General features: G+C 39.7%; 1 protein-coding gene across 1 annotated transcript in view; it reads right to left on the bottom strand.

Annotated features, from left to right (window-relative positions):
* The window catches only part of LOC119428750 (activin receptor type-2A), a gene marked incomplete in the record, with an annotated part of 87,349 nt that extends 68,276 nt beyond the window's left edge, over positions 1-19,073 (bottom strand). Inside the window, 1 exon segment of the mRNA XM_037696427.1 lies at positions 18,207-19,073. Within this exon segment, the coding sequence (XP_037552355.1) occupies positions 18,207-18,261 (55 nt within the window).
* Positions 19,074-22,141: the final 3,068 nt, after the last annotated feature.

The raw sequence follows: 22,141 nt of genomic DNA, 5'->3' as shown, positions 1-22,141 counted from the left end.
TGCAGACTGAGTGATTTCTGCCATAAAATAACTATTTAATTCAAAGTGATTACAGTTTAAAGAGTTCAGCTCGGCTGATAATACCTTTGAGTGAAATAAGGTAATTTAAAAGGCAGAAACCTATCAGTCTGGCAATTATCAATGGCTTTTTTTTCTCAATAATTTTCTATTGCATAAAGCAGTGGTTCTCAAGCTGGGGTCCACGAGCCGGTGCTTGGGTGTCCGCAATTTATTTATTTTTTAACAAGCACGTAGATGTTTAACAACCCATTAAAATACACCAAAAATACAGGAAGTCACATCTACTTTATTCAAAATTTTCCAGGGAAGGACCCCCCTACACCAGTCCGCCTGCTATTTGTGTTCCAGCATCGATCGGTTTACAAATTAAGTTCTGTTACTTGATATGACTATTGCTGTTATGATTCTGTTAAGTTTCACGTGAAGAGTTTTCTGAAATAATTTGAAGAAGTGGCGATACATTTGTGTTCATTATGTGAATAAGTAAAGTGTTGAAGTGGTTTTTGACGCTGTTAAATTTCTCAAATTAAAGTTCTCAAATGTAATTTTTGGACGTTGAAATTAAAAACTGAGTTAATTAATTGCATCTTGAATGAAAAATACCCCATGTTTAAAAGTATAAAAATTGTATTAACAATATTAAAAAGCAGGTCTTAAGTATTCATGTTACACAAATATTTCCATTTCATTGAAGAGACAAATTGAAGAATATTTAATAAACATGAGGGTTATGAAGGGGTCCCTTAAACATTTTCTCCCCTGTAAGGGGTCCCTGAACCCAAAAAGTTTGACAGCCCCCAGCATTAAGGACTACTTGTAGTATCACCCTAAGAATATAACAAAGTTATCACTGTCAACTTGTAGTTTTATTACTGCAATCACATTTCGGCTTGTGAACATCCCACGACGGGGGTTGTTATGCTGGAAAATTTTACAGCAGTTTGTAAATAAATCATCCACGTCATAAAAACCATTATTAAAAGCAACATATAACCTTTGCCCCTCCCCACCCCAACCTTGTGTCAACCAACACCTCCCCTCCCACGCCAGAAACCACTGCTTACTGATGAAGTGCTAATTCACAATGTATTTTAGATCCTGCGGTGTAAAATACAAATTTGCTTCAGCGCAAGAAAAGACACGATTCTCCACGACAGTTATCTATGCAGAATATCTGACGCCAAAACGTGAGCGCTGTTGGGTAGATGTACATCCAACCCACCTGCCTTCAGGGCAGCTCCTGGCTGGCATGGATAAAGACTTTTTTTTTATACCATTTATAGCTGCTTGACTATCACAGGCTGTAGCCCACGGCTAGGTTATCACCTTTTCTTTTCCGGTTTGAGAATACATCACACTAATGAAAGGTCGCAAATCAGAATTTCTCTATTGCGAGAGAACTCCATCAACCTAAAGAATCCTAATTGAGAAAAATTACAAAGAAGATGATAGGAGACGGAGTTTCTTGGAGAAGCTGAGGCTAAGTTATATAATGAGACTATTTGCTTTTTTTTTTTTCCTCCAGCAGCAGCAGTGACTGGATAAACAGGGAGGTAAGAGCCTCGTCTCAGCTCAGAGACAATTTTACAGTAAACAGTAATTTCACAGAGCAGCCTGGAACTCTCTGGAGTGCTACATTAACGCTCAATCAGCCGCTGTTGTGACATGGCAGGGGTGGTTGGCTCTCTGAGCTGGGCACAAAGACTGCACTCTTTCCATGGCGGTGAGGAGGAGGGGGAAGGGGGAGGGGGGGCTTTAAAAACCACCACACTCAGCAACTGAATTCAATCCCTCTAATCCTCACTGGTATGCCCGAACGCACCAGCCTCCGCCTCAATTAGGGCTAACGGAGCCAGTCTGCGGACAGGTCGGGAGCCTCTTTCTGAACGTCGTCTAACACGATGAGCACGAAGAAGTCTGGTTGTGCTCACCCCCCGATACCGTACATTCGTTGCACAACGAGCGATTTTAAAACACCTTGTTGTCCTTGATACGGCAGAAAGACCAGCTAAGCTCCCTACATCCCCTCTGTGCTTAAACTGTAGGGATATGTTTGAAGGATTTATTAAGAGCCACTTGGGCTTAAAGCCCAAGTCAGTAAGGAATTTGCAGAAATATCGCACCATCTTTGAGCCCACACGAGCATTTCAATTCATTTTCATAAACAAAGCAATCAATGAGTGCAGAATGAAGAGGGGAAGGAGAGAGGAAGACAAGTTATTATATGTAAGAAGATTGGATCTTTATGAGTCCAGGCCACTTAACACACAGAATCCCACAATTCACTGCTGAAGAAAAACTAATTGTGCTTCAAACATCACACCAAATGTGTACAGAAATACTTCCATGTGGTCAGAGTTAGTCCACACCAGATCCCAGGCTGTTGAGAGAGTTCTCTCATGTGGCCATTCGGAATCACATTTGCAAACCAATAAACGTTTGAGGTCAATAAATTCCACTCTTGCACGCGTTCGGCCATCAGACGACCCCGCTGACTCCCAGCTTTATATATTTAGTGTAAACTAATGACACATCCTGGTCACGAGGCACTGCAGCCAAAATAAAACCCAGACACTTGTGTATTTTTAATTGGGATTAGATGACCGGTGCAGTAGGAGCAGAATTTTACTTCACTGAGGCAAAGCACGGCCATCTGAAGGGTTTACACTTGAATTTTCTGTTTCCCTGTTTAGAGATTCTTCTGTATGTTTTTTAGACTAATTCAGCCGTTCAGGTATCAAAACGTTCAGCTTATTCAGGATGCTGAGACTATGGGTTTTAGATTTGGTTTGCTTTATACTTATAGAATATTTATACAGTAGTCCCTCGATACTTCACGGTTCGACTTTCGTGGACTCACTCTTTGGCAGGTTTTCAACGCAAGGTTGTATACACGACACACAATTGGCTGACTGATGGAAGTTGACCAACCAGAGCATTGTGCTGAGGAGTGGACTGCGCGACCCGAACCAAGCCTTTAGTTCCCCTCGGCAATCAATGAGCGGGCCAGGCCACCAGGAAATGGCCCGGTGCTCCTGGTGGCCAGTCTGCCCCCGGGCACAGATTGACTCAGTAACCATAGCATCCGTTTGTCTGCTCTCTTTTGATGTGCTCTTTAAGAGCGTTTACAGAGTTTAGAACATTGTTAAGAACATTGCAAGAGTGTGGGAAGGGTTTATAAAGCCTTAAAATATTTACAAATACTGAAATAAATATAACGACCCTACTTCACAGATTTTCACCTATTGCGGGGTGTCTGGAACGTAAACCTCGCCATAAGTGAGGGACTACTCTATATACTTTTTTTTCCCTTAGTCAAAGGCATTGAGAGCTCTTCAAATCATTCAAAAACTTGTGCTCTTTGAAATCTTTCAAAACATTTGTTCTGACTGTAGCACATATTTTTTCTTTGTCTTTTAATGTTTTGCATGTTTTAGTTTTCTTATGTGTTCTTTGTCTTTTTCCGTTTCCTTATGTGTCGTTTTAAGACCTCTTATGCTTCGAGTTTGTCCTTTATACATTGCCTGGCCAAAAAATAAGTCGCCAACTGGATTTAACTAAGCAAATAGGTACGAGCCTCTTATTGGATAATTACTGCACGAGCGATTATCTTTCAGCTGGCAACAAGTTATTTAACCCCAACTGGTGCAATGAGTTGCTTCTCATTTCTTAAACAACTGTGTCGAAAGATGCATCGCGTGGTCGTGGAAAAGATGTCAGTCTGTTTGAGAAGGGTCAAATCATTGGCATCAAGCAGAAAAAACATTTAAGGAGATTGCAGAAACTACTACAATTGGGTTAAGAACTGTCCAACGCATCATTAAAAACTGGAAGGATAGTGGGGACCCATCGTCTTTGAGGAAGAAATGTGGCCGGAAAAAATCCTGAATGATCGTGATCAGCGATCACTTAAACGTTTGGTGAAATCAAATGGAAGAAAAAACAACAGTAGCACTCAGGGCTATGTTTAATAGTGAAAGTAAGAACATTTCAACAAGCACAATGTGAAGAGAACTCAAGGGATTGGGACTGAACAGCTGTGTAGCCTTGAGAAAACCACTCAGTGAGGCTAACAGGAAAAAAAAGGCTTCAATTTGCTAGGGAGCATAAAGATTGGACTCTGGAGCAATGGAAAAAGGTCATGTGGTCTGATGAGTCCAGATTTACCCTCTTCCAGAGTGATGGGCGCATCAGGGTAAGAAGAGAGGCAGGTGAAGTGATGCACCCATCATGTCTAGTGCCTCGTCATCAATGCAAGATCTTGGTGAAACATTAATGCAACACTGGATGGAACTAGATCCTGTGACATTGCAGAAGTTTATCGAAACAATGCCACAGAGAAAACGTGATGTAATCAAAGCTAAAGGCGGTCCAACAAAATATTAGAGTGACCTTTTTTTTATTGGTGGCGACTTTTTTTTTTTTTTTTGCCAAGTGGTGTATTTTTGTCTTTAATTTCCTTGTGAAGTTAAAATCAGAAGATGAAAAAGGAAGAAGAAAAAGAAAGAAAGAAAAAAACACATGCACTTGTGAATGATGGGGACAATGTGTTTTTTAGTATCTTTGTGTCAGTCTTTTTTGTGCATCCTTTTGTGTGTGTGCGTTTTTTTCCTCTGTGTGTTTTGGCTCTTTTTCCTTCATCCCTACATATGTCCTTGCCTTCTTGTACATGCTTTTTGTCTGTCCTCCATTTTTCGGCTTTTCTCAGTTTGTCTTTCTGCTCTTTGTTTCTTATTTTGCTTTAAATATTTCAAGCAACATTGAAAGTTTACTAGGGATGCACCGATCCAATTTTTATTTTTTACTTCCGATCCCGATCCCCAAATCTGGATATCGGCCGATACCAATACCCTTCCAGTATCATCATCATTATTGATTTTATACGAGGCTGTAATAATCTCCTCTCTATAGGTAAGTACAATAATTCGACTCACTTCCAATTTCTTCATCAAATTTCTGCTAAACTTCTCAGCATTCATGCAAAATGTTCACAACAAAAAGCTTTTCTACGTTTTTTTTTTTGTGTGTCCCTTGTAGAAAAACAAAGCTTTTTAAGTCAGAACACATCCCGTCTTGACCTGCCTGGCATGTCAAAAATGTTGAGAGAAGTAACGAGTGAGCCACAGGAGCAAAAAGACAAGTTACATATGTGAACTGAATGACGTCTGATTGAAGCATCGCTCTGGTACTTAGCACATTTTCCCAACGGTTCTCTGTTCTCACGTTCTATCAGGAGGAGTAACAAAACGAAGCAACAGCAAGATCACGTGTGAATAGAGCTCATCCAACTACATTCCCACACTGTTATTTCTCAGCGGTGATAAGAGGTGAAAAAGGCCTTCATGACCGTGAGGACTCTTGGCAGATGATGTCCAAAACAAAAAGGGGGAGGAAGGAGGACGCATAAAGCAGGCGAGAACTCTGGAGAGAGCCAGAAACAAGAGCATGATGAATGTAGAGTTCGCAGTTTTTAATCAAGGATCAAAGCAGGCCCCTCTCTGTCAGAGCAGCCAACCAGTCTAGACTGAAACTCTCCCAAGCACATAAAGCAACATCTGCAGGATGCATTAATTACAGTAAAGGGCCAGCTTGGACTAATCTCTCGGGTACACCAAGTGGTCTAGACTAAGATGAAATAGTCCTGAAGATCTTTAAAAGTGTCCGGCTAAAATCTACACTAAAGGTGATATTTTAATCCAAATCAGTCTGAGCTAATAATATTCAAAGAGACAGCTCAAGACCTATCCTTAACACAGAGGAGTGTTTCATATTTTACAGAGGACGGTCTTGGTTTTATTACCAACCATGTTTACCAAAGGAAAACTAACAGTGCAGCTAAAGTGATCTTGCTTCAAGCATATATTGCTGCTTCCTCTAAGGAGGCAGGATTAAATATGTATGACTATTAGACCCTTCACTAGCTCTACAATACAGCTCTAAAAAAATAATAATAATAAGAGGCTTTGCTTTTGCTTTAGCCTGTTTGCACTGTGGAACATTCCCTACATCTGCCTCGGAAACCTATACCGAGCCGTTTTTCCTCCCCGATTCCTTCACCTCTGTTCTGTGTGGCAACAAGAGTCCAAGGATCCCTTGAGCAGGCTGCAACAAATATCTGCTGCTGAAGAAAACCCCCTCAGTGGCAATTAAAGTTTTATTTTTAAATTGCGTTTAATTGTGGCGAAAGTTTCGGCAGCCATTCATGTGGTGAGCGGGTTTTAGGGAGCCTTAGGCCTTTGAAATCTCGTAAGATTTCAAAATAGCTCCTTTTTATCCCGTCTAAACAAGACAAATCCAGTAAGTCTTGTCAGAAGATGATTAAGGCTCAACTTATTCCAGAGGCGTAAGTTAAAATAAACAGTGCAAGTGTTTCCAACGCTCACCTGGACCTTTTTTTTTTTTTTTTTGCCACATCTACATTTTGATGCAAAACTTAAGCCTAGAACAGGTGAATGTGCAAGTCTTGCATCACCAAAATCCATCATCCATGTTTCAGCACACAACACCTGGCTGTGGGATAAATTTAAACCAGTGCTCTGACTGCAGGAGGGTCGTAATTTTCCACAACCGGCGTTCGCAACAAGCCGCCTTGGGTCAACATTTCACCAGCGCAAACACGAACTGGTGGAGCTCATTGTTTCCAGGGTGTTGAAGCACGGAATGATACACAACCCTGGAAGAAGGTGGTCCGACTAGTTGGGCCCAGAGGGAGAATCGGGACTACATCTGACCTTAACAAATACACCTGTGCTGCCGGAGCCTAATGCATAATGCAAGAATTAGAAACAGGTAGAGAAAAATGGGACAAGAGCTGGTAGCTCAAAAAAACACCAAGCTCATTGCCTTCCATGCCAAAGTTCAGCAATTAAAGTACCACATTTTTCTCTGTATAAGTTGCTGGTTTTTTTTGCATAATTTGCATGCCCTGGACTTATAGGCTGAAGCGACGTATTAATGGATTTTTTTCCCATATTTAAAATTTTTGGCTGAGATACGACCGTTTTCATTCATTCTTGTTACTTTTTTGCCATCTTATTTGTAAAAAATAATAATAATATTCTGTATGCCTTTTGTGGCCATCTATTGTTGTCACTGTTGTCCATTGTTGTAATCATTCTTAGTTGAAATCAGGTCTCTCTTGTAAATGAGTCCTCGAGGCTCAATGAGATTTACCTGTCTAAATAAAGGTTGAATGAATTCTGACCGAAAATGAACAGGCACTGCCATTTTGTAGTTTTCTCTAAATAAGCCTGTATCCCAGCTCATAACGGCAACATTTCCCAGAAGCCAACAGTGCCCTGCCCAGAAGCCCCATTTCCTTCTGCTGAAATACTAGAAGGAAAGTTTAGTTAGTTAGTTAGTTAGTTAGTTGGCTCATCAGTCAGTCAGTCACAGACAGACAGACTTTACTGTCCCCCAGGGGAAATTTGTCTTGGACATTGTGCGCTAAACAAAACTTTCCACAATTGAATACACTACAACAATAAAAATCACGTGAACACCACAATAAAATAAAATTTAAACACGGTTATTGCTCAATAAGAACACGTGTTGCACATTCCCACATACATTCCAGCAAGTAAACAAAACAACAAATCAGACCAGAGCATCAGCAGCATGACAAAATGTATGTCTACTTTCTCTTACCATTATCCTAATTTGATTTGATCGGAAAAAAATTTGGCGCTTATTACAGTGACCAGAATTGGAGCAGAACCAGACCCATCGGCCCACGAGGACGTCCGAGCGGGACGTGCACTGCCAAAGATCCGGCGCTCCACCTGAAGCCCACCGAGAAAATTTTCATATCCGTCAAGCAGCCCACGAGGACCTCCGAGTGGGAACGTGCTGGTAAGTAAAATTTAGTAGCTACATTTAAGTATGTTCTTAAAATTAGTAGGTTTAAGAGTTTAGAACATTGATTGTGGGCTTCGTCGCTGCAGGGTACGTCTGCAGAAACAAAACAGAGTCAGACCGGAACCAAGAGCTGTTGCTGTTCTTCAGAGCTAACAAGTAAAATTTAGTAGCTACATATACAGTACTGTATTTATGTTGTTAAAAATAACGTAGGTTTAAGAGTTTAGAACATTGCAAGAGTGTGGGAAGGGTTTCTAAAGCCTTCAAATATATATATAAATATTAAAATAAATATAACATCGCTACTTGGTGGATTTTCACTTGTTGCAGGGGTTTGGACAAACGAGGGGCAAAGTTTGAAACCAAGAAAATTATCTCAACAGGAAAGCCAAATGAAAGCACATGTTTAGCTAAAGATAAAAGTCAAAAGTGACTGTTGGCAGCCTGGTGGCAGGATACCTAACTGAACCGAGCAGTTTCTAAATCTAAATAATCCTTGTGTTAATGGGGCAGAACACAGAAATCGGTGGCTGCTCATCGACTGAGTTCAAACACTGTTTTGAGTGAAGTTTGATGCGTAGCAGAGCAGAAACCGAACCACCGGATCGGTGCCGCTGATGATTGTACAGGGAGAGAGAGCGAGAACAAAAGCTGCTTCATCTTCACCATATTGATGTAACTTTACTCTGGTGTGCAGGAGGATCAATGTCTGCAGCTAACAGGAATGTAAAGACGGGGCTCAAGATCTGAATTCTCCGCTGCTAAGCTTCACATACAGAAATCCATACAAGTAGACAAAATAGTGGTCTGCTTCTACTTCGATCCATTTATTCCCACTAACTCATCAGAAACAGAGTCAATTATTGCTTTAACGTCAGGGTGAAAACAAGTCTGCACTTATTTCCTCTCAGCCTTCACCTCCCGTTCGCACTGAAATCTCGGGATGGGATGACACTGATGAGGGCGCACTGCAAATATTTACCAGGTTGCAGCCGAAGCTCAAGTACAATCTAGGGCACAGGTCAAACTGGTTGAACTTTAACATGTGTTGCTGAATTATCAGATGCTCAGAAGGAAATGACTGTTTTCGGTTTTTAAACTCAAACTAAAAAATTAAATAAAAAGGTGCAAAAGAAGCTTGTTCTGGACGGAACATTTAGTAAACTAAAGAAATTACATTTCGTGCAAAAATGCAGTGGGCTTATTGCAGAAGAACTTGCTGAAATTAGCTTTAAAAACATGCTGAAATTTAGCTGAAATGTAAGAACAAGCATAAAAAAGCACAAAGAACAAATATTTGCTGAATTATGATAAAATATGCAGAAATGAGATAAAAAATTTGGAAATTAGCTAAAAAAAAGTTGAAATTGGCAAAAAATAGCTGAAAATTAGCTGAAAGGGCAGGAAAAAAGGTTAAACTACCAAAAATAAGCGGGATGAGCTGAAATGAGCTCAAATATGTGGAATAGGTTAAAATAAGCATACAAGAGCTAAATTGTAGCTGAAAGAGCAGAAAAAGATGAAACTAGCAGAAAAAAAAAACTGAAAGGAGGATAAGAACCTGAAATTAGCATAATTCAATTCAATTTAAAAAAAATACTTTATTAATCCAAGAGGGAAATTAAATGTTGTTGTAACTCAAAGAAGTTAATTAGGCAGAAAAAAGCAGAAATTACCATGAAAAACTTGAATTTATCTGATAACAGCTGAAATTGGCCACAAAAATGCTAAAAATGTAGCTGAAAATGTAGAACAAGCTTAAATTAGTAGAAGCCCAATTAGGCTGAAAGAATCATAAATTAGCAAAAAAGTGGATATTATCTAAAAAAAAAGGTTAAATTAGCAAAAACAGCTGAAAAGAAGATTAAATTACGGAAGTGGAGAGAGCATATTTTTGCTGAATTAGACTGAAAAAAGTTGAAATGAGTGTAAAAAATGTGAAATTAGCTGAAAAAATAAAATTGGCATAAAAACAGCTAAATAGTAGCTGAAATAGCAGAAAAAGCTGAAAGTTACAGAAATCAGCTGAAAACATAGCCAGCTGAAATTAGCTGAAAGAAGTTAGATGAAGAAAATGTTGTAGTTAGCAGAAAGGAATTGGAAAAAAAAAAAAAAGCTTAAAACTGCTGAAAAAACAGCTGAAAGTAGCCGAAAACAGTTTTAATTTGCACAAGGAAGCTGAAGCAAAACAAAATGTGAAAGGAGCAGTAAAAGGTTGTAAAGAAATCTAAAGGTTTGAAGGATGGAAAATGAACTCAATTCATTTTCTATGAGAAAAAAAAATGACAGAAAAGGCTAAATGTTTCAAAAAGCTAAAGTTGCACCAATACCTAAAGTTACAGCAGGATTATCATGAAAGAGCTGAACGTTTTGATTTATGATTTGTTGACATACTGTAGCTTGAAAACTGTGGGACGAGAATTGCGCCGAAAAGCGTGCAGAAGAAAAATGGACCACAATAGTGTGAATGCTTAATAAACATTCACACTATAATAAATATTTCTATTTTCAACATAATAAAAGCAACTTCTGTACGATTTAAAGGTGCAGTTGCAACAATCAAAAATATTGCACAATTAACCAGCAGCACTCATGTGATCTGAGGATGATTGTTTGGTATGATCAGTAAAATCTTTTCAGAATTATTACAACAAAACAAAAGGAATGTTAGTTTGTTGTCACCATTCCTACCAACCGTTTAATTCAGCTTCAACTTAAGGCCGACCACATTTTCAGATGGGAATGTCAGGATATCTCAAACTAAAACCAGTTTGTCTGTTCACGTCACCGTCATGATTCACCTCAAAGGTAAACACCACATTTTCAACATTTCACACTAAGTGGCAAAGAGCTTAGACTTTGAGGCTGCTAATACAATTCATCTCAAATAGACTTTTTTAACAATTTTACTGCGTAACTAATAACGAACTAGAAAATTGCATTTCCTGCAAAAATGCAGTGTGCATGCTTATTGCAGAACTTGTTGAGAAACTGCTGAAATTAGCTAAACACAGCTGAAATGAAGCTAAACTAGAACAATCCTAAATTAGCAGAAGAAAGCAAAAAAAACATACATTTGCTTTATTGGGCTTAAATAAGCAAAAATGAGGACAAATATAAAACTATCTAAGTAGCTGAAAAGGCAGAAAGCAGCTTAACATACAAGGAAGACGAAAGGGATGAAATAATCTAAAAAAAGTGGAATTAGATGAAAATACTAAAATTAGCATACAAACAGCTAAATAGTAGCTGAAATGGCAAATAAAGTTGAAACTAGCTGAAAAGGCTGAAAGGAATATAACAAGCTGAAATTAGCATACATAAGTTAATTAGGCTAGCAGAAATTACCAAGAAAAACTTGAATGTATCTTTAAACAACAAAAAGTAGAAATTCTCTGAAAAAAGCTGAAATTAGGAGGAAAAAAAAAACAGCTGAAAAGTAGCTAAAGGCAGAAAGAATCTGAAATTACAAGTTGAGAGAGCACATTTTTGCTGAATTATGCTGAAAAAAGTTGAAAGAATGCAAAACATGTGGAATTAGCCTAAAAAGCTTAAATTAGCATAAAACAGCTAAATAGTAGCTGAAACAGCAGAAAAAGCTGAAACTTGCAGAAATAAGCTGAAAGGAGCAGAACAAGCTGAAATTTGCTGGGAAAAAAAATAGAAGCTCAAAAATGTTTTAGTTAGCAGAAAGAATCTAAAAGGATCACAAAACAGCTGAAAAACAGCTGAAAGAAGCTGAACAAAATGCGAAAGGAGCAGTAAAAGGTTGTAAACAGGTCTAGAATTTTGAAGGAGGTAAAATGAGCTTAATTAATTTTCTAGGAGAAAAAAAAATTGGCAGAAAAGGCTAAATATTTCAAAAAGCTAAAGTTGCACCAATACCAAAAATCATTGAAGGATTGTCCTGAAAGAGCTGACGGTTTTGATATAAGGTTTGTTGAAATAGCTTGAAAACTGCGGGAAGAGAAACTCACCAAAAAAAAAAACGTACAGAAGAAAATTAGATCACAACAGTGTGAATGCTTCATAAGAATTCACACTGTTAAAGACCAAGCCACCTTTTTTTTATACACGGGTGTTTTATTTGATCAAAGCATTATGACTCTCTGTATGTGTATGAATGTCTGTTTATATGTGTATAAAAGTGTTTATAAAGCAATTGTTCTTATGTTTTAAGCTCTTACAATGAGAAAGGATGGAGTCATAGCCATTTTGATCAAGCTTTGAAAATGATGTGTGTGATCTCACGCAACACTGCGAGATCTTGTGAGATGTGTTAGTACTCCGAGTATCTGTTGAGGATGACTCAACAATTGTCATTAAACTTTAACAGCTGTTCCTTCTTGGAAAAACTAACCACGCTTAACTGTTCAAAATACTATTTTTGAATTGTTTTGTCAACAATAGATAATATTAAGAGTATCTCAGCCTGACTTTAAAAAAAATCTTATTTAAGTTTGTTTAGTTTAGCTCTTTAAAGGCCTTTAGTTATACAAAACACCACTTTTTTTTCTTTAAAGCTGACAACTTTGACCATTTTTGTGGAAAAATAAAATAAAAGCAATTTTCCTTATTAGTACACACTAAACGATTTGCTTTAGGAATTTTCTTTTTAAATCTACGATTGGGGCTTTAGACCAATGACCAATCCAAAGCTAAATGCTCTTTACCTGCAGAGAGCTGCTACAGCCCATCAGAGCGTACCACCTGGTACGCAGGTTCAAAGTCCTGATACTGATAATAATCTGATGCTGATGTGCTCACAGATTAACTATCTCCTTATCTGTAAAACCAGTACCAAAGTATAAATTCACAAGATGCTCAACATTCTTCATTTTACCACAGTTAAAATGTAGTAAACTGCTTTATTGTAGCAAAGTTCTGATAATACTATGACTCATTTAGCTTCGGATTGGTCATTTGCTGACACGCCTACTGGATTGATGTACAGGTCGCGTAGTGGATCCGACTCGTGGGAAAAATAAATAAATAAACGAGAACTGTAAAAAAAAAAAAAGTCTCATATGACTTTTTTCTTGTAATATTAAAGCTTTATTTAACTTTATTCTTGTAATTTTATGGCTTTTAATTTTTTTTCTTAGCATGGCTCTGAAGCTCCGTCAAAGTACTGTACGACTTTATTCTCATAATATTAAGGCTTTATTCAACTTTATTCTCGTAATATGATATGACTACTTTATTCTCCTAATTTTATGTTTTTTAATTTTTTTGTTTTCTTATTGTGGCACTAAAGCTCCGTCGTATAAATCAGCAGTCCCCAACCTTTCTTGCGCCACGGACCGGTTCAATGTTGGACAATATTTTCACAGACCGAGGAGGAAGTGTTAGTTTGTTTTTGTTTTTTTTTTCCTTCTTAACCCACGGACCGGTACTGGTCCACAGCCCGGTGGTTGAGGACCCCTGTGCTAAATAATCCAGTCTGGAGTTTTGGGAAGACCATACAACCCTAAATACTCTCCAACATCTGGGAGCCAAAATGACATCTAGACTCAAACTCGTAAGGGTTGGGTCAGACATGGAGTTTTTTTTCTCCTTTAAAACTTTACTTGTGCACACCACCTGCACGCGTTTTGTTTTTGACTTTTACTGAATCAGCGAACCACCAAGCTACTGCAGTCCGGTCCATCTGCCGGCAGTGCCACGTTTTGTGCTGAGCCGGCAATTATGAGGCCCAGAGCAGCCAGTTCTTTAACCAGCAGGCATGTGGCTCTGCTGTTTGGTGCCAAATGTTTACACGTGCAAAACTTTGTCAGACAAGATGAGAAACGGGGCTCCACAGCAATGTCCAGCCACACAGGAGGCCCCACTTCTAGCTAAATGGCACAACTCTAGCGGACATTTTTACAGCATCCTTCTACAGTAAAAGCAGAGCATCACCTAGTATGCTCATAAATAAATACAAATCTAAAGTAGAGAGATAGTAGTAAAATAAATACTGAAAAAAAAAACCTTATTTGAAAAATATGGGATCAAAAAATGCATTTATAATGGATTTCAATGGGGTCGACTTTTCCTTTAAGGGAAGATAGAGGGCAGTAACATTACTCTAATTTTATGTATTTTGAAGCAATTCTGATTAAGCTAAAAAATAATAATAATTCCAAGGCTTTGACAGGAACAGACGTGTTCATTGACAGCACCAACAATAAATAAATAAAATAAATACAAAAAAAAAATGAAATTTTCCCATGGGATCATCTGGATTACTTGTGGTGGCCATTTTAATTTGGACTAACTCCAAAATTCAATCAGCTGTAGACATATAAAGATTACTTTGACGGTTTCATTGGATGTCATCCAGTCGTTAATGTGATATTTGTTTAACACAACACACACAGGTTATTTACCGTATTATCGCCCTTTCACTTTTCAACATGTTAGCAAAAATGCTACTGATGCTCACTCTGCCTACAATACAACATAGCAATATAGCGCTAAGCTAGCGGTTGAGCAACACAGACGAGACAACGACAACAAATAAAATACGATGAGCGCTCCACCAAGGGAACTGATCTAGGGGAAACTTTCCTCTACTATTATACAAGCGGGGTACCCTGCCCCATCAACAGAACCAAGTGCCATCCCTTCCGAACCCCCCCCCCAACAACTGTCATTATTGATGTAGCATGGGGCACAATACAAATGTGCTAGCAAAAATGCTACTGACGTACTACCCCCACCCCCCATTTGCAATGCAGCTTTAAGCTAGCGGGCAACACAGATGTGACTCCTCCCCCCCCACTCCCGTCACTGATTTTTTTTTTTTTTTTTAACGGCAGCAACGTAGCACTAAGTTAGCAGGCGGGCAACACAAATAAGAATTCACTTCAATTCCAATTAATATATGTAGGGATATTGGGCTTTGGTGCAGGCACCCTTTCAACAGGTGTGTACGCTAACCGTAATGTGGACTGACCTCACCCCACAAATACATATATTTACTTGCATTATTGTCAAGTCTCTCTCGTAAATGAGTCCCCAAAGCTCAATGGGATTAACCTGTAATGAATGAAAAAAACAAACATGACAATACAATGAGCGCCCCGCCAAGGGAACTGATCTAGGGGAAACAATAAATATATATAAGTTAGAACTTTATATATATAAGCGTACATACATACAAATATTTCAATAGATTAGTTAAATTATTGGTCGATTTTTATTTGTTTTTGTCATTTTATCACATAGGGTGTTCAAAAATCTAAACTGTTGGACCAAATGTTATTTGCAGTCCAGCATCTGTATCATTTCATCATCTGTCTGTTTAAACGCCTGTTATCAAACAGCAGACTTTGACTTCAGCAACATTAAAAAAAGGCACAGTTACAGCAAAACCTCATTTCTGTGGACGGTCTCAACCTTTAAATATATCAGCAATGTGGTCTCGTGTTTTGGCACGTTGAGCACCTGAAATAAAGCCACTGCGAGCCGAGAGCTCTGCCCTTATCGGAGGTTTTCTTGGTGCCATCGCGAGCCGAGCCAATTCAACTTTGGTTTCGCAGTGAATTATTATTCCACCTCAAGTGGAAACCATTCATTTCCCCCCACTTCAGACGGTAATGAGCAAGTAAGATAATCATCTGCTGCACTCTGCAACACAGACAGCACCTGGCTCACACTCAGAGCAACCCTGACGATTACCAAATTTGAGAAACCTTTTCATTTTCCATCTAAACGCTCCAAAGCACTCCGGGGCTCACTGTGAAACCATTCGGCTGCTGCTCAAGAGCTTACTTTTCTTCTCGACGTCAACTCCGTTGAGGTTTTTTGTTTAATTTCTGGCCTGCTCACAAACTGGTTTTGTCCTCCTGCACAAACACGCAAACGCTGGTTTCGAACAGACCGAAATGTGACACAAACCTCGCTCCCCCACTTGATTTTAATGCTTCCTCGCACACGTCAACCTGAGAAATTCTGCCCCGGGGTCAAAATCTTTTTTTTTTGTTGTTTTGCAATCTCTGGTTAGGCAATTCCAGCTGCCAGTCAAAAATCATCAGATAATGCAAACTGCCACTATCAAAACTGGAAGTTCAGAACCCCGGTTTGAAATATGGCACCTTCCTGTCATGCGTGGACACCGGTCTCAATCTGCCGCTCGCACTCCGCCGGGCCCCGTTACACTAATCCACACTACTCTGGGCCTGTGTGAGGCTAGATTGTGTTATCGGAAAATAACAAGACAATTACAAACCCTTCAAAACGCCACTTTTAGCACAGCAAATCAACTATATCTTTAAAACACACACACTCCCTCCTGCCACGTATGTTTAAGTAGCATTCTCATTTATCTCGGCGATAAAATAAACCAGTAAAGCAGCTCTCTGTCAAACTTTTAGTCCACTCGCGTAGCAAAAGCACTGTAATGAAAAAAAAACACAACGTGCCCCACTGGTTGACCTTTTCCCCATCGTTATTTGCATTGGTCAATCATTCATCTTTAATAAACAAAAACAAGCAAAGCGTTTTTTTTTTTTTTTTGCCACCATGCTGCCAATTTAATGTAGGCCCAACTAAACCAGATACACTTAATTTATCTAATTTCTTTTATATAAATGGAGCCTTGAGTCAGTACGCTGATACACGTGCTATTTTAAATCAAAAATGATTATTTCCTTAGATTTCCACTCTGCAACCCAGTCGTACGTTACATTTAAATCAGCATTTGCCTCACAATCTCATTATCGCCCGTTCCCAAAGGTGCAATGACGCTTCAGCCTATAGTTGCTAATACAAACTGTGTATAACTCAGTCAGTTTCACACATACGGAGCTAAAAATTTGGTGCGATAGTAGCCGAGAGCCATTCCAAATGCATACAGACTAGGGCATTAACAGAGTACTCAAGTAATCTACACATCGATTGCTAGGACATCTAGCGAGGTTAAAAATGTAACGTCGAGTATCCGTAGTGACGTCATATTATGTGACCACTATGACTGTAGGGGGCGGTGTTGCACTGTTGCAGGTCACAGAGTTTGGTGTAACACCGGGTCCAATCCACTGAACCAGAACCAGTTTCGTTTTTGACGTGCTGCACATTTCTTCACGTTTGCAGTTTAATAATAATAACTAATAGTTTAGTTTTTTCCTGTGACTTATTTGCAGTATGATAAATGGTAGGAGCATAATATACGCTCCCAATGTTTAGTAGGGTCTTTTTTATTTTTTGTAAATAATTACCTTTTTTTGCGGTTTTATTTATTTATTTATGCATCTTGAGATCTATGACGTCATCAAATACTCGAGTTCTACTCGGGTTTTATTATGTTAATGTCGAGTTTAAAAATTATATACTCGTTCAACCCCTAATACAGACCACGTAAGATCAATTTAAAAGCATCGCCTCGTCCATTGGCGTCGCAACCATTATATGTGAAGGGGACATGCCCCCCCACATTACAGATGCTTCTGACGCCCTTGGCCAATTACAAATTTCAGAGTAACCATTAGGTTTTGGAGTCAAGATGGCCACCGCAACTTATCGGGGCTTCGAACTCAGTTACCAAAAGGAGCTAAAATTTAAAAAAAAAAACGCTGTCCGAGCCACAGGCCACTTTCAGCCGATACGTTAACTCGAATCAGATACCCTGATATCTTTTGTTGGTTGCAGGTTCGTGAACAAGAGTTTGATCTGTTGCTCTTTCCACATCATGATAGAATGATCCAGCGGTCTTTCTGGATCCAAAGTTAGCCAGCTGCCAAGAGAAGTCTACACTAAATTATGTATTTATCAGGGTTTTTTAAAGAAAAATTTAGAAGAAAGACAATATTTCACGTTTAAATTATCATCTTGGGGAAACCAAATTTGGCCCGTGGCTCTTGAGTTTGTGCAACTCGGTCAGTTTCCCAGATATAAGATTATGTCTTGGTGTAGTAGTAGCCGAGTGTCCTTCACAACAACGTCACAGGAGATTGAGCACAATGTTCATTTTTGGGGGGGGCTTGGACCAAATCACCTACTGTTACTTCTCATCACAAGAGAAGTCTAAAGCTCTGGCATGAAAGGTGCAGGCGATATACACTCAAAGGAATGCTAAGCCTTTAATTTAACAGCAAAAAAAAAACTGTTCTTCACACAGCCTCCTATTGTTCCCTGATCAAGTTTAAACAATTTGTAGCAGCATGTCTCACCCAGGGGATCCACAAAGGCCCCCCCTCCATCCTAAATGTGCAACATGCACCCAGGCTGCAAGGAATTATTTCTTTCCATTATTTATATTCTTACAGCAATCTGCAGAGGCAACAACAAGCATTTTGCACTGGATTCCCCCACAGCTGACAGTAAATCAGACCCTCCACACCCACCTGAAGAGCAGGAGATGAGGAAAACGGCGAAGGCCAGTTTTGTAGCGTCTCCCATTTTCCATCCGAATCTGATCCTCGCAGCTAGAAAGACTTGTATTAAAAAAAATTTAAAATTAAAAAAAGAAACCACCCAACCAAAAAATTTTTAAAAAATCAACTAAATCTCTTGCAGCTCCAAGGAGGAGCACAGTCTCTGGAAAAGAGGCATTAAAAAAAAAAGAAAAAAAAAAAAGTCTTAATCCAAAATATCCTGGGTAATGCAGTCACAAAAAAAAAAAAAAGGAGGGGATGAAGAGGGATATTTCCAGGTTTACAGAGAAATAAAAAAGCGCGACTTGACGGCACCGTCGTGCACGTTCTTTAAGGTCTGCAGCATTATAGTGAGCAGCTCGCTTCTCGTGCCCGAGGAGTTCTTTAGAGAAGAGCGGCGCGCAGAGCCGAGCCACAGCCGGCCAGGGCTAACATCCATCGGACTGGAAACCAAGCGCGCTCCGCTCCCTGATCAAACTTCTCCTCCGCTAGGTCCGTAACATCCCGGGTGGTGGGAAACGTCAAAAACGTCGTCGACACTTGCACTCCCTCCCTTCCTGGCGTCGAAACAGCGGGTTAAAACCGTTTGTTGTCGTCGTACTCCGCGCTCTCGGTGACTAGTCCGGCGAAGCTGCCCGGCCACAAACCAGGGATCCGTCCGCACCAGCGGGGGAAGCAGCGCGGCTTCCTACGGTGGTAGTCCGCTCCGAAGTGGTCCAAACAACCGCCACGGGTCCAAATAGTTTCACCGAACAGGTCCAAACGCTGTTCCGTGCGTGGAATAGCAACTAAAACCGTCTTGTAGGTATCGACGTTCAGGACGAGCTGGATTTTCGAAGTCCGTCTCCTCCTCTCGTCGGGACAATTTCAAGATGGCGTCACAGAATAATGTCAGGCCTCGCGACTGACATTGGAAGCTTCCGGTGAGCCTTTTCAAAGTAAGAGCAAAGTTCAACAATTTTCAGTCAAGTCATCTGGATAGTTTCTTTTCTTTTCTTTTTTTTTTTTTGGCTGAAACGTTTCATCTTCCATCCGGAAGCCTTCATCAGTCAAGGAAACACACAACACAAAACTGATTCGTCCCCCAAACAGCTTACTCCAAAGTGGAACAAACCAGTTATATTGGTGCTAAGATGGTGTCTTTGGCACGCCCCCTCCTCTGGAGCCAGCCCTTTTCCTCGTGGACAGTCATGTCAAACTTGTTCAAAACCAAAAAAGTCCACGCTCAATAATCCAGGTATACAATCCAACAATTTTCAATCAGGTCATCTGAACAGTTTCTTTTTTTTTTTTTTCTGAAACGTTTCACCTTCCATCCAGAAAACTTCATCAGTCAATGCAAAGTTGTTGGTTTTGCTATTTGTTGATTTCTGAAATGGAGAAAAGTTTCAGGAGTGATTTGGGACAAAAAGGGTGTCAGCAAAGCTCAAAGGAAAACTTTACAAGACAGTGATGAGACCAGCTATGTTGAATGGTCTGGAAACAGTGGCATTGACAAAAAGACAGGAGAAAGAACTGGAAGCGGCAGAAATGAAGACGTTGAGGTACTCCTTAGGAGTGACCAGGATGGATAAGATTAGGAATGAGGTCATCAGAGGTACAGCACAGGTTGAACAACTGGAAGATAAAGTTAGAGAGACCAGACTGAGATGGTTTGGACATGTGAGTCTCTTTTGTAAATGAGTCCCCAATGCTCAATGGGATTAACCTGTCTAAATAAAGGTTGAATGAATGAATGAATGTCCAAGGTGGGCCAAGATGATGTAGAGGCAGGGCAGCCAACTCGGGACCCGAAGGTCCCGGGTTCAATCCTCAGTCATTGCACATCTCGTGGTGTCCTTGAGCAGGCCACCCCCAACAGCCACCCACCACCCCACCTGGCCATGGATGGGCCAAATGCAGAGAGCCAACCTCGCCATTGTATGGAAACATACAATGATGACAATACATACACATTATTATTATTATGTCCAGAGGGACAGTGGGTATATTAGTAGAAGGACGTTAGAAATGCAGCTACCAGGAAAAAGACAAAGAGGAGATATATGGATGCAGTTAGAGAGGACATGGAGGTAGTTGGAGTGAGGACAGAGTGAGGTGGACGAGGATGACTCGCTGTGGCGACCCCTGAAAAGGGAAAAGATGAAAGAATAATAAGATTTCTGAAAGACATTAAAATGTAACTGCTGTCTTCCAACGTTTATTTGCTTTCTTCAAATGTTTATACGAAACCAAGTAAAGTTTGTTTATTAGCCACATATAAAACAACTACCGTTGACCAGTGTGCAGTGCATGAAAAAGTAGAAAATTGAATATATTAGCTCATGTGATATAAAACTAGCACAAGTAATCCAACAAAGTTAAGTCAGGTCCTCTGGACGTTGTTTTTTGTTGTTGTTGTTGAAACGTTTCGTCTTTCATACAAAGGACTTCATCAGTCCAAGGAGCCGTGATAAACTCAGTCCCACAAGCAGCACACTGACATAGTGGACCAATCAGTTTGATGTGATAAGATGGTTTCTGGAGTCCGCCCTCTCCCCCGTTGACTCCTATAGCCAAAGTGTGCTGCTTGGGGGGCTGAGTTTGTTGTGGTTCTTCGGACTGACAAAGTCCTTTGGATGAAGGATGAAACATTTCAACAACAAAAATAGAAACCATCCAGAGAACCTGACTGAACTTTGTGGATTTTTTTTTTTACCTGGATTCTTGAACATGAACTTTGATAGTACAAGTAATGTTTAGGTATCTTATAAGGTAGCAAAGTATCTAAAAATATTAACACAGAAAAGAAACAAAAAATATTAAACTCTCAAACTGAATTAAAATCCAATGAGTACAAATGGGTTTTAAAATGACTCCCATGAGACTGACATGTAAGGACCATAAATTAGGAACTACAACTGTAAAAGCTTGATCCCCTTTGTGTAACAGCCTGGACCTCAGGATTACAAGACCAGGTGTATGCAGTATTTTAAAAATTCAGTGGCCATGTGGCATGCTCCGCTGTTCTTTGCCATTGCTTCAGTATTATAATAGTTGCCAGATTTTTTTTTTTTAGCTAATTTGTGTCAAATTAGAGATTAAATTGACAAAATTACTTTGGACCAACAGCAATAACGATGTGACGCTCCATACTAAGACAACAGAAACCATTTTCAAGCCATTGAGCATGGACTTTGTCATTTTCAAGCCAATTTATTTATTCTAACTAGCTGGATTTGAGCCATTGTATTCCTCTTCCACATGGTGTCCCCCAGGGCTCAATCCTTGGCCCTCTTTTATTTGCTCTTTACCTACTCCCCCTCGGCTCTGTTTTTAGGAAACATGGTATTTCATTTCACTTCTGTGCTGATGATTGCCAGATTTATTTTCCTTTGGCACCAAACAACACAGTCCAGCAACTTACACACTGCCTTAATGATATTAAGGCATGTTTTTCTCTTAACTTGCTTAGTCTCAATGAGAACAAGACTGAAGTTATGCTGTTTGGACCGAGTTGCTGTTCCTCTCCCAGTGTAGATCTTGGCTCACTGTCATTTTATCTCAGGGACTGTGTCACCAATCTGGGGGTGAAGTTTGAGTCTGATTTTACATTTGAAAAATACATCAGCAGTGTTGTTCAGAAAAGTTTTTATCAACTTCGCCAAATAGCAAAGTGAAACCAATCTTATCAAGACCTGACTTGGAGAAATTAATCCACTCATTTATCACAGCTCGTCTTGACTACTGCAGTGCGCTGTATGTAGGCATTAGCCAGGCCTCTCTTGCCTGTCTGTGGCTTGTGCAGAACTCTGGTGCTCGCCTACTAACTCAGGCCCGTAGGCGCGAGAATATTACTCCCATCCTGGCGTCCCTTCATTGGCTCCCTGTGCACTACAGAATTAATTTTAAGCTTTTGCTGTTTG

The sequence above is a fragment of the Nematolebias whitei genome, chromosome 23 (assembly GCF_014905685.2).
Source record: "Nematolebias whitei isolate Nwh7 chromosome 23, NemWhi1, whole genome shotgun sequence".
Taxonomy (NCBI): domain Eukaryota; kingdom Metazoa; phylum Chordata; class Actinopteri; order Cyprinodontiformes; family Rivulidae; genus Nematolebias; species Nematolebias whitei.
Note: the sequence above shows the minus strand (reverse complement) of the source record. Positions and strands in the feature narration are given on the sequence as shown.